Source organism: Bubalus kerabau, chromosome 1 (assembly GCF_029407905.1).
Source record: "Bubalus kerabau isolate K-KA32 ecotype Philippines breed swamp buffalo chromosome 1, PCC_UOA_SB_1v2, whole genome shotgun sequence".
Classification (NCBI taxonomy): Eukaryota; Metazoa; Chordata; class Mammalia; order Artiodactyla; family Bovidae; genus Bubalus; species Bubalus kerabau.
This window is the reverse complement of record NC_073624.1, coordinates 146,402,257-146,415,415: the sequence shown is the minus strand read 5'-3', so window position 1 is coordinate 146,415,415 and position 13,159 is coordinate 146,402,257. Positions and strand designations below refer to the sequence as shown.

Here is a 13,159-nt window from a genome sequence, read left to right as displayed (position 1 = left end):
CACACACAGTGTACACTTCTCCATATAGTAAATAACTGAAGAAGAATAAATTAATTTTAATTGCATGCTGACCATAATTATCTCATTAATTATCTCATACCTGTCCCATTGTGCTTATCAAGATTTCAGAGGATAATGCTAAATGGGACTGCTGTTTATAGCACCCACAGCTGAGATGTGTCAAAGCTGTATCCCATCCAGGGCTCATGGCAGATGGAAGAGCATGCCTCATCATCTAATGCTCACATTCTTCAACTGAAAGCAGGGCCACGAAGCAGGTGATGTGAGTTATTACGGTAACTAACATGTTCTTTGCTGGCTAAAAGTTAGCATCACCTGAAAGGCCTGTTAAGAGATTGCTGGATCCCACCCCGTGCATTTTTTATTGGTAGGCCTGGGAAGGACCCGTTGGTTTGCATTTCAAAAAACTTCCCAACTGACACTGAAGCTGCTGGTCTGGGGACAACTCTTGGAGAAACGCTGCTCTAGAATGTCTTTTGAATGATCTGTTTCTGGATGAGTTTTTGCCTCCTGGCTTTTTGTTCTTCCTTGTTCTACATTAGCTTGGCTGTGATTTCTTCTCTGAGAAGGTACAGCCCGCATCATATGGAGCATGATTTTTAATGTGTAAGAGCCTGCCGAACCCTCTATTTTCTGTCAAGATATTATTCAGAGTTATAATGCACTTTGTCATTTTTCTTCCTTCTTCTGCTAAGTTTTTACAGGCTTGGCACTTTTCTATTGTGTCAGGATGAAACTCAGCTGCTTCCTCGTTGCAGTGTTTGTGGCCTTATGATTCATACCTTTCACTACCATCCGGATCAGTCACTAGGTTGAACAGGGTATTTTGCCTCTTCTTTGACTACAGTTTATTCCTTTGAATAGAATAACTTAATCCACCTGAGTTTCATCCTCTTATTCACTCTCTTCAATAGAATAGATATTCTTTCCAATGCATGAAAAGCACAGTTTAAAGTGTTTACTGGCTGGTTTGAACTATGATCTGGGGTTAAAGATTTAAAAGATTGTCATGATGGCTCTAGGAGGCCTTGCACGCCTCACTGTCGAGATCAAGTGGAATGTCTACGTCTTTTTTGTTTATAATGCTGCATTTGAATGGACATGGCTAATATTGTTATTTGACTTCATCTTTTTAAGTCAATTTTTTTTAATTATTAGGTTTCCCACCAACCTTGAATGAGAGGACTTTAAATTATATCTTGACCACTCAAGAAGTTCTGTGACCTTGGGCAGGTCATTTATTTTGTTGGGTCTCACTTTCTTCATCTATAAAATGGAAATAATGGCATCTGAGCTGTTCATTTAAGTTGTGTGGGGATCACAGTGATGTCTATGAAAGTGTTTCATAAACTCTGAAATGTTATGTAACTGTGAAGCATTATACGTCTTTTATAATGCTCAGCATAGTTATGACACAGAAGATACCCTTAAGATATGATATCTGGCTTGTATATGTGTGTGTGGGGTCTCACAGATCTGTGGAAGCTGAACCTCAGAATGGTATCTGATATTTTATAGCTAATCTGAGTGTGGAGTGCAAGTATACAAAAGTGAGTATAAATCTGGTTATTGGCTAGACCTTAAGAGGCAGGAAAAATTGGGGATTGAATAGAAGCTTTTGAATAGTCTCATCCTGGACACTAGTGCATTATCAAGAAGTTGAGTGTGCCATTTAAATAACAGGAATAAGGGAAACCAAGATACTCTTTTGTTCGTTTTTGGGTGTCTCCCAATAGCATTTTGGGAAACCAGGACCTTTTTTCTTGACTCTAAAGGCATATTTACTGGGACAAAGGGCAGAATGGGTGGTCAGTCTTAAGTATTCAGAATAGGAAATGCCAGGCTATGGGGATGTTGTGTGTGTGTTTATGCATATGTGTATATATTTATGGTAAATATTTGAACCAGGGTTTATGAAATCCTACAGAGTCTATCTTGAGAAGAGATGTGGAAGTTTTGTAAAAGAGATTTCTCTCCCTTTTGGGCTTTCACAGTGTTTAGAAAATTGGATATAATTCACTTGCGTTTGTACTATGATGCACTATTTATGTCCGTCATATATTTGACAATTACCTGTACTCTAAACAAAGTAGCATAAAAAGTGGTGGCTTAAGACCATGGGGACTCTCTGCCTCAATACTAATTACCTTTCTGGTGGTGAATAAGTCAGTTAATCTGTGTGAAACTTAGTTTCCATAAACAAAAGTAATAATTATTGACTCATTTGCCTTCCCTAAGTTGCAGATGAAATAATGTATAAAAAAAAGTACTTTGTCAGCTGTAAAACATGCTAGAAATGCAAGATTTTATTTTCCAAAGCTTCTACTCTAAGGCTTTAGAGGTAGTCGATGCAATTGTGTTTGTTATAGAAGATAAAACTGGTTAGAACAATGTTGCTTGAGGGAAAGAATCTTTAGGTGCCTTCAGTGCCTGCTGAACAACCACAAGCCGTACGTCCTGATTCTGGCATCCAGTCTCCTGGCAGGTTGGCTAGCTGCCATCCTGCCCTCCCTATTCTGTGACTTTTCTGTGACCTGAATGAAGACATAGGAGGTAATGTTCTTCAGACTCACAGGTGATTCAGACTGGAGAGGGAGTAGCTAATACTATGAATGCAGATCCAGAATTCAAATTAACTTCAAAAGGCAGGAACAATGATCTGAAAGCACCAGGATAAAATATAACATGGATATAAATAAAGTTCTTCTTTTAGAGTAAAAATAATCTATTGCGCAAATTCAGGATGAGGGTGATTTGCCTTGGAGGAAGCTGATATGAAACCATCTGGGGGTTTTAGATGATGTCTACAAGCTCAAATAGAATGTGATGCATTTGCTCTGGGGAAAAAAACAACAACAACAACAGTACTGAATAGAAAAATACGGGTGCTCACCAGAGTGATCTGCTCTGCAGAAATCTAAATTCTGAATTAGGTGATTAGGGATCTGGTCCTCTGGTCTTCACATTAATATTTCATAATGTGACCTTGCTCAAGTCATTTCATGTCTCTTGGGTTTACTTTCTCTAATCTATAGAATGAGAATTTAAACTAAATTATTTCTGAGATTGCTTCCAGCTATAGAAGAATCTGTGATTCTTAGTTGTGTCATATAAAACCTTTTTTTTTTTTTTGGAGTTTTTTAAGAACTGATATCTCTATACATAGTAGAAAAAATTCATTTACAGAGAAATAACTGAGGCAAAATTAGAATATATATGTATCTATTTTATTTTTCAGTGATTATGACTTTTAATTTTGTTAGTTCAGCCAATGGCCCTCTCAAAAATAATGCATTTCTCAATGTATTTTGCTTAACTGGTGTGCCTTAAGAGCTTTTCTGGATGTTCAGATTTTTCTGTGACTTTCAGGTACAAATCCCAGCAGGGTCCGGTTGGCTCATTTTCCTTCCAAGACAGATAAATTGAGCTGTATGTGCTTTTACAGTATGTGGTCTTAGATGTCTAGCATGAGACTTTCAAAATTAAGGTCCTGTCTACTGCTTATAGACATATACAGGATCTCAGACCTCCCTGTGTAGAAATAACAGTTTATCAGCAAAACTATGGAGTCATTTTTACTGCCAGAAAAGGAATGTTGCTTCTCTCTAACTTACAGAAGTGTTATTTCTTTAATGTAAGCTTAAATTGAGCCACAAATGACTTAATAGTTTGCTGTATCTCTGAGTTTTGGGATATGTAGTGTTTTTCAGGAGGAATGGCTTGCATGCTGGCTATGTTTAGTGTTTTAATGCACCTACTATCTTTAGTGTTTTAATGTACCTGCTATCTTTTCACTCTTTTCATTATGTTATTTGACATTGGGTGTGTGCTCTAGTTCATACAATTATGTATTTTTGTGTTGTTTTGAAACCTTGAACTGAATTAAGTGAATGGGAATTACTCAGAGTATCTCTCTTATAATCATACCAGATAAAAAATTAATTAATCGTATTAAAGGTGTTGTATTAGGAAAGATAGCAACTTATGTTTCTTTCTCTTCATTCCACTGCTTTCTTCCCTTTCCTCTTTTCTCTGCCTTCCTCTGTTCCACCCAGTCATTTTCCATCCTTCTCTTTTCCCTTTTGTTTCTTCCACCCATAAGTATTGAATTACCAGTGTGTTATTATGGTCTGCCTTCATCATGCTTGCAATCTAGGAGAAGAGTTATTTAAGTAAACAATTAGAATGCAGAGTGGTAGAGCAGCCAGGTCTGTGAAGGCCAAAGAGGACATCCCAGAATAAATTTTAAACCTGAGAGTCAAAGGCTGATTTTTAGTTAGTGCAACAAGGAAGCTGAACTTGAATTGGATGTAGGAAATGTTCTAAGCAGAGGGAAAGTATTTAGTAAAATATCGAGACATCAAAAAGCGTAGCATAATTAAATAAAAAAAAAATTCAGTATGGTTGAAGCCTGGTCCACAAGGGGAGATTGGCCAGAAAAAGAATTGGGGGGCAAGATTTTAAAAGGTCTTTTGGGTTGTGAACCTAAGGAGTAATAGGGAGTCACTGGAGGGTTGAAGAAAGGAAATAACATGATCAATTTTCTGTTTTTAAAAGACAACTTTCCCTGTAGGCTGCAAACTGAAGCTGACTTGGAAAGACACAAGTTTGATTATAGAATTATTGTCATGATTCAGGTAAGAGATGGTGATGATGCAGAATTGGATTTGAGGGGGAGTGGTAGATACTGGAATATCTATTTCATCTGAACAAAGCTTTGGAATCTTTATTTATTTTCAGATAATTATCTTTAAAGTATTGTTAAAAAATAAGAACAAAAATCCTTTTCCTCCTTCTTTTTGTTATTCCTAATTTGAGGACCTACAGACTGCCCCCCAAATAGATCCAGAGCTGTGAGAAATTGAGGTATTCAGAATAAATATCTAGATGCTATGTCGATCTGAGTAGAATAAGAAGCACCAGAATAAGAGAGTTCTAAATGTAAGCCCCAGTTTTGCCTCTAATGAGCTATATGACAATGGCTAAATAGCTTAACCCCTCTAGGCACTCCTTTCAGTTCTAATCTTCCATGATTCTGGGATGTCTGTGAAAAGAATTCTACAGAGGAAAAGCCTTTAAGTGTTTATTTGCATTTTGAACATCTTAATACTGTTTTAATTTCTATGGAGATGCATCTCAAAATTCTGCATTCAACAGGTGAGAAGCCTTGCTAACAGTATCAGAAACCTGAACCTATAATGTAGTAAATCTGGAACTAAATAAGACCGTCTTTCTATTTTACACACTTGCTTGTAGACATGAAAGGAGATTTTGAACTCTGTGAAAGATGAGCCACAAAAATTTAATTTTTGAGGCTAGAAATGTGTAGTAATGAGAAATTGGGCTGACGTGTGGAGTTGTACCCAAATGTGAGTCCACTGACTGCTGCCTCTTTGGTGACTTAAAAATCCCCTGTGGAAGCTTATTAAAATTATAGAGAGTAAATCTTAGCAGTTCTCACCCCAAGAAAAAAAATTGTAACTTTGTATGGTGACGGATGGTAACTAGACTTATTGTGGTGACCATTTTGCATACACAAATATCAAATCATTATGTTGTACACCTGAAACTAATATAATGCTCTATGTTAATTATCCTTTAATAAAGCAAATAGTAAAAATAATTTATGAATCCTGGTCTCCACCTTATAGTTTCTGGTCAATGAGTGGAGGTTTAAAACATATTGAGAGGATGCTATACTCTGGGGCAGTATATTTGAGCATGGTTTATGAGATCACATTAGTCCTGCAAAATGTTTCTTGAAAAAGTGTTTGGGGTAAAATAAATTCGAGAAACACTGCATAATGTAATGCCTTTTATAGATTAACATATTAGATAGAGGTTCTGCTGCTGCTGCTGCTAAGTCGCTTCAGTCATGTCTGACTCTGTGCGACCCCATAGACGGCAGCCCACCAGGCTCCCCCGTCCCTGGGATTCTCCAGGCAAGAACACTGGAGTGGGTTGCCATTTCCTTCTCCAATGCATGAAAGTGAAAAGTGAAAGTGAAGTCGCTCAGTTGTGTCTGACTCTTAGCGACCCCATGGACTGCAGCCTACCAGGATCCTCCACCCATGGGATTTTCCAGACAAGAGTACTGGAGTGGGGTGCCATTGCCTTCTCCGATTAGAGGTTCTGGGATATCCTAAATGAAAGAATGAGTTTAACCTTCTTTATTCCTGTGTTTCTCTGATTCAGTTGGTTCCTCAATCTCTTTTGCTAGGATCTGTTTTAACAGCTCAAAGTACTGGCATTCTGTATTAAAAATTCAGAAGATGTGAGTTATTTTTTATAGTCACTGAATTATCCATGAAGTGGTCTAAGAACATTAACCCTTTATTATTTAAGCGAAGGCATTCACTTGTGAAATTGCTGAGGGAATAAGGATACATATTTTGCACTATCAAATGGGTTGTACATATTGTGTTACCTGACTCTTCAGCATTTAATCTAGGTGAAGAGCACTTCCATAGAGCTGTGCAGTGTGTAACATGCCAAGCCTTCTATGGCTGTTCTCTCCTATAAGCAAGGCAGCTAACCCTGTGATTTTGCTTTCACTGGCATCAGAAATCAATCTTGGAATGATCTTGCACAGCTTATGACTCTGAATAGTAGGCCCCTAAAATTCTGTCTGGGATAAGACTGTACAAAACAGTTGGGTTTCAAAAAAATAATGATTTCTATAAGTCATGCACTAAAACATAACCATTTTAAAATGAATGTATTTTGTTTGCTGTCCTGAGACGAAGCAGAACTGATCAGCAGATATGTTACTGGTCAAAGTGTAGTTCTTTTATCATTTCATAACAGTTATTGATCATCATGTGGCAGGTGACATGCTTGGTACTGGAATCATAAAGGAAAAAAAGACACAGTTTCTGCTTTTCAAAAAGGGCAACTTAGCAGATGGTTGTAGCACATTATGGTAGTAATTCCAATTGAAGTAGGTGTGAGGGACAATTGGAACATAAAACATAATGTACTTGACACTGGCCTTGAGAAATCAGGAAAAATTTCCCAGCTGAAACTTCTCTGGTTCCGTTTGGTTTCCAATTTTCTTCTGAAACCCTGTGCTGACTCTGCTCTTCAGTTACCAAGAGAAAGTTTAGATTTTGCTGCCTTGCACGTGCTCATATGCTTTTCCAAAATAAATTGTGTTTATGTAATAATTTTTACCTTTTCTCCTCACTCATCATTTCCATCCTGATATTACTTTGAATTATACCCCCCACAATAGTCTTAGTTTCAGCTGAGTATTCACATTTCTGGTACAAGCTAATAGAATTTTTCATTTGCTTTTGGTTTGCAGATGTTGAACACATGGCTCTTAAGCATAGCATTATTCTTAGAAGGATGACAGTCTTCAAACATTTTGATTAGTACCTCAATTTTATCCAGTTCTCCATATTGAAGTAAGCTTGTGTTTTATATCTTCTCTGCTTCATCTCCTACATAAAGCTCTAGGATTCAGGAAGGCAATTTTTGTCTCTAGTTTTATATCTACCAAACTACTGTGAGACTTTCAAAAAGGGTTGATGACGTTTAGTGCCAGAAATGGAATATTTTACTTAATTTTTTACAGAGCTCAAAGAAATATACCTGCCTCGAGAATAGATACACATTGTCTATTTGCAATATCTTGCATTTGTGTAGTATTTTACAGTTGGTAAGATATTTTACCTGCATTATTTCACTTAATTCTCCATTGCCATTTGAAATGTGAGAAAACTGGAGCTTAGTAAGTTTGAGTGTTATTCCAGATAGTACAGCTAGTCAGTGACAGAACCAGGACTTAAAGCCTTCAGCCTCCAGTTTTGAAGCTCTTTCCACGTTGCATAGACACATTGCTATATATAAGGTATATAAAAAAGAGACCAAGATGGACTGGAATTTTTGTTTGGTAATGGAAATGCAAAAATTGTTAGTATCATTTTTAATTGTCTGGGTGGATGAGATTGTATATGGCATAAAAAAAGAAAATTAATAACCATAGTAAGTTGAATGTAGTAGAATTTGGTGAAGCAGGGCAAGAAGGTGGAGCTGATTTACTGTTTAATGAAGCAGCACTGTAGGCAGCAGGACAGGTTGGGAAAAAAATTAGCAGAGACACACAAATCAGCAGTAGGAAAGACAGGGTGCTATTGAGTGGGGAATGGACATAGAAAGGAAGATGGTCAAAGAGACAGAGCCCCAAACAAAGACTATAGCTGCACCTTCATTCTGAGGTTGGAACCTGTTACAGGCTGATTGTCCTGAGCCAAAGTTGATGCCACAGATACTGGTCAGTGAGGAAACTATAGTCAGCATATGGCTGGTTCTTGACAAATTATCAGGGATTTGATATAGTTCAGTCACACAAGTCATGTCCTTGCGTCCAGCTTTAAGTTTCTTGAGGATGCTTTAAAAAATGAAGAGCCATATGAAGATGTGACTCCAAGGCACATCATTGCAATTATGCTATAAACCCTAGCAATAATCTGATTTGCTAATTTTTTAAAAGTTTAATCAATTTTAAGTTGACCAGGATACTGTAGTATTAAGAGACTTTAACTTTCTCTGTCCTTAACAAATGAATGAGATGTCTCAAATTACTTAATATTAGAGAACACACTGGAGAAGGCAATGGCACCCCACTCCAGTACTCTTGCCTGGAAAATCCCATGGATGGAGGAGCCTGATAGGCTGCAGACCATGGGGTCGCGAAGAGTCGGACACGACAGAGTGACTTCACTTTCACTTTTCACTTTCATGCATTGGAGAAGGAAATGGCAACCCACTCCAGTGTTCTTGCCTGGAGAATCCCAGGGACGGGGGAGCCTGGTGGGCTGCTGTCTATGGGGTCGCACAGAGTCGGACATGACTGAAGCGACTTGGCGGCAGCAGAGAACACACACACCCTTTTTCAAGTGTCATGTAATATTTTTCAAAAGTTAGATTTTATTGAGGTTTATTTTTGGCTTAAAATTCAGAAAATAAAGTCACATGGTCTTGCAATAGTTGTATAAAACTGTAAATAAATTAGAAACCAAAACATTGAATCACATAGATATTTTAAACAGCTTTATCACTCTATAATAAATTGTACATATATAAGATATACAGTTTGGTAAGATAAATGTCTACATTCATAAAACCATGAATAAGGAACATGTTGAACATATTTTCCTTGTGTCCTTTTTAAATCCCTCCTATCCAGCCCCTTCCTGTCTCTAGAAATCTCTCCCTTTAAGTGACGTTGGATCAAAAGGGAAGCTAAATGCTAACAATCTGAGACTGATCATTCTATTGATCAGTTATATGTTATATATACATGTTGAACTGACAAAGTAGGCACTGGGAGTTCAGAGAAAGAAGATTTCAGGAAAAGAAGGCATGTTTAGAAACAATTCTTGGAGTCAGTTGAACTTGACTTTATCCTGAAACAGATGGAATCAGTTGGGAGGGCATTAGCTTTGGGGCAAGAGGACTTCAAAGCCAAGGTAGGAATGAAGGCTGAGTGATCCTAGGAGCGCGAGAAGACTTTTTTGGACTCAAGCAGAAGTAGGAAGCTGATGATCTGTGGAAAATAGAGTTTAGCTACTTTGCAGAGGCTCTTGAAAATGAAGCTGAGTATAGATTTATGATAATGAAAAAAATCAGAGGCTTTTTTTTAACTAGAGAAAAGGATCCACTTTATTCATTTATCATTTATTTAAAATATTTTTATTGAATGCTAACTATATGTTGGGCACTATTTAAATGCTAAGTGAAAGTGAAGTCGCTCAGTCGTGTCCAACTCTTTGTGACCCTATGGATTGTAGCCTATCAGGCTCCTCCGTCTGTTGGATTTTCCAGGCAAGAGTGCTGGAGTGGATTGCCATTTCCTTCTCCAGGGGATCTTCCTGACCCAGGAATCGAACCATGGTATCCCACATTGCGGGCAGACACTTTACCGTCTGAGCCACTAGGGAAGCCTAAGTGCTAATGGATATGCTTTTAATATATGGCTATTTGGAAGGGCACTGTCTACTGTGTGTCTTTGTAAGGATTTGTTTTTTTTTTTTTTAATTTAAATTTATTTATTTTAATTAGAGGCTAATTACTTTACAATATTGTATTGGTTTTGCCATACATCAACATGAATCTGCCACAGGTGTACACGTGTTCCCTATCCTGAACCTCCTTCCCATATCCCTCCCCATACCATCCCTCTGGGTCATCCCAGTGCACCAGCCCCAAGCATCCTGTATCCGGCATCGAACCTGGACTGGTGATTCAATTCTTATATGATATTATACATGTTTCAATGCCATTCTCCCAAATCATCCCCCCACTCCCTCTCCCACAGAGTCCAAAAGACTGTTCTATATATCTGTGTCTCTTTTGCTGTCTAGCATACAGGGTTATCATTACCATCTTTCTAAATTCCATATATATGTGTTAGTATACTGTATTGGTGTTTTTCTTTCTGGCTGGCTTCACTCCATATAATTAGCTCCAGTTTCATCCACCTCATTAGAACTGATTCAAATGTATTCTTTTTAATGGCTGCATAATACTCCATTGTGGATATGTACCACAGCTTTCTTTTTTTTTTTTTTTTTTTTTTTTTTTAGATTTTAAAATCTAATTTTATTTATTATTTTTAAACACCAAAAGCATTTTGCATTGGGGTATAGCTGATTAACACTGTTGTAATAGTTTCAGGTGGACAGTGAAGGGACTCAGCCATACACATACATGTATCCATTCTCCCCCAAACCTCCCTCCCACCCAGGTTGGCACACAACATCTAATTTTATTTTATTTTTTTTTTTTTTGGGGGGTATATTTCTATTTACTTAATTTTTTTTTTTTTTTAAATTTTATTTTATTTTTAAACTTTACATAACTGTATTAGATTTGCCAAATATCAAAATGAATCCGCCACAGGTATACATGTGTTCCCCATCCTGAACCCTCCTCCCTCCTCCCTCCCCATTCCATCCCTCTGGGTCGTCCCAGTGCACCAGCCCCAAGCATCCAGTATCGTGCATCGAACCTGGACTGGCAACTCATTTCATACATGATATTTACATGTTTCAATGCCATTCTCCCAAATCTTCCCACCCTCTCCCTCTCCCACAGAGTCCATAAGACTGTTCTATACATCAGTGTCTCTTTTGCTGTCTCGTACACAGGGTTATTGTTACCATCTTTCTAAATTCCATATATATGCGTTAGTATACTGTATTGGTGTTTTTCTTTCTGGCTTACTTCACTCTGTATAATAGGCTCCAGTTTCATCCACCTCATTAGAACTGATTCAAATGTATTCTTTTTAATGGCTGAATAATACTCCATTGTGTATATGTACCACAGCTTTCTTATCCATTCATCTGCTGATGGGCATCTAGGTTGCTTCCATGTCCTGGCTATTATAAACAGTGCTGCGATGAACATTGGGGTACACATGTCTCTTTCAATTCTGGTTTCCTCGGTGTGTATGCCCAGCAGTGGGATTGCTGACAAACACATGAAAAGATGCTCAACATCACTCATTATCAGAGAAATGCAAATCAAAACCACAATGAGGTACCATTTCACGCCAGTCAGAATGGCTGCGATCCAAAAGTCTACAAGCAATAAATGCTGGAGAGGGTGTGGAGAAAAGGGAACCCTCTTACACTGCAAACTAGTACAGCCACTATGGAGAACAGTGTGGAGATTCCTTAAAAAAAACTGGATTTGTTTTTAAATAATCTTTATTTTAGAAAAATTTTAGATTTATAGAAAAATTGTAAGAATATTACAGACTCCTATATACCTTTTATCCATTTTCTCTGTTGTTGATATCCTATTATTGTTGCATCTGTCAAAGCTCAGAAACTGACACTAGTACTTTACTATTAACCAAATGCCAGACTTAACTGCATTTTCTTAGTTTATATAGTGTCTTTTTTTTTTTTTGGTCCCAGGATCCATTTAAGAGACCATATTACATTTGGTTACCATGTCTTCTTATGGTCCTATAGTCAGTCAGTCAGTTCAGTTGCTCAGTTGTGTCTGACTCTTTGTGACCCCATGGACTGCAGCTCTCCAGGCTTCCCTGTCCATCACCATCTCCCCGAGCTTGCTCAAACTCATGTCCATCAGGTCGGTGATGCCATCCATCCACTTAATGTCCTTAGACTGTGATAATTTCTCAGATTTTCTTTCTTTTTGATGACCTTGACAATTTTGAGGATAACTGGTTAGATATTTTGTATAATTCCCTTCAATTTGGGTTTGTCTGATGTTTCCCTCTTACTATTTGCTTTTGAAATAGCAAATGCAGGTTCCATGCACAAATCAAAAGTTTAAGTTCATGTTTCAATTTTACTGCCTTTAATCTTTTTTGAACAGTAAACCCTGTAGTATCCTCAGATCATTTTCAAAGTATGTTTTGCCTTATCTATTCAGCTTAGCTGTCACATTTATTTCAGTCTACCAGGGTTTCCTGGAAAGAGGAATTTCTAATCAAATCAGTAAGGATTTGAATGACAGATTCCAAGAAATCCTTGCAAGACTTGGATGCCTTTTGATAGTCATAATTCAGTCACTTCTGTGGCTCTGTTGCAGGAAGGGGGACCCCTTCCTGGGCCCGAAACTGGGCTCTTGTCTAACACTCGGAAATGAATTGTCCAAGGAGACACATGTGCTGACAAAGCAAGAGATTTTATTGGGAAAGGGCACCCAGGTGGAGAGCAGTAGGGTGAGGGAACCCAGGAGAACAGCTCTGCCACGTGGCCTGCAGTCTCGGGTATTATGGTGATGGAATTAGTTTCCGGGTTGTCTTTAGCCAATCATTCTGACTCAGAGTCCTTCCTGGTGGTGCATACCTTGTTCAGCCAAGATGGATACCAGAGAGAAGGATTCTGGGAGGTGGTCGGGCAGGTGGTGTCTCCTTTTGACCTTTCCCAAACTCTTCTGGTTGGTGGAGGCTTATTAGTTCCTTGTTCCTTACCAGGACCTCCTGTTGTAAAACAACTCATGTAAATGGTTACTATGGTGCCTGGCCAGGGTGGGTGGTTTCAATCAGTGTGCTTCCCCTAACAATTCAGTAATAGATGGGCTCTGATCTGTGACTCGTATCATCTTATGATTTAGCTTGAACTTTGTGCAAATTGCTACCTGCCATATC

The 13,159-nt window shown here is 38.1% G+C and overlaps 1 protein-coding gene across 20 annotated transcripts in view; it reads left to right on the top strand.

Moving 5' to 3' along the window:
* The window catches only part of CTNNA3 (catenin alpha 3), a 1,911,430-nt gene that overhangs the window by 918,191 nt on the left and 980,080 nt on the right, over positions 1 to 13,159 (top strand). For 2 of the 20 annotated variants that reach the window (XM_055590631.1, XM_055590609.1), the window contains exon 2: positions 4,579 to 4,658. The exons of 12 other annotated variants lie outside the window; for them this stretch is intronic. In XM_055590631.1, the coding sequence (XP_055446606.1) occupies positions 4,579 to 4,658 (80 nt within the window). 6 more of the 20 variants (XM_055590640.1, XM_055590667.1, XM_055590658.1 and 3 more) reach the window with 5 other exon arrangements.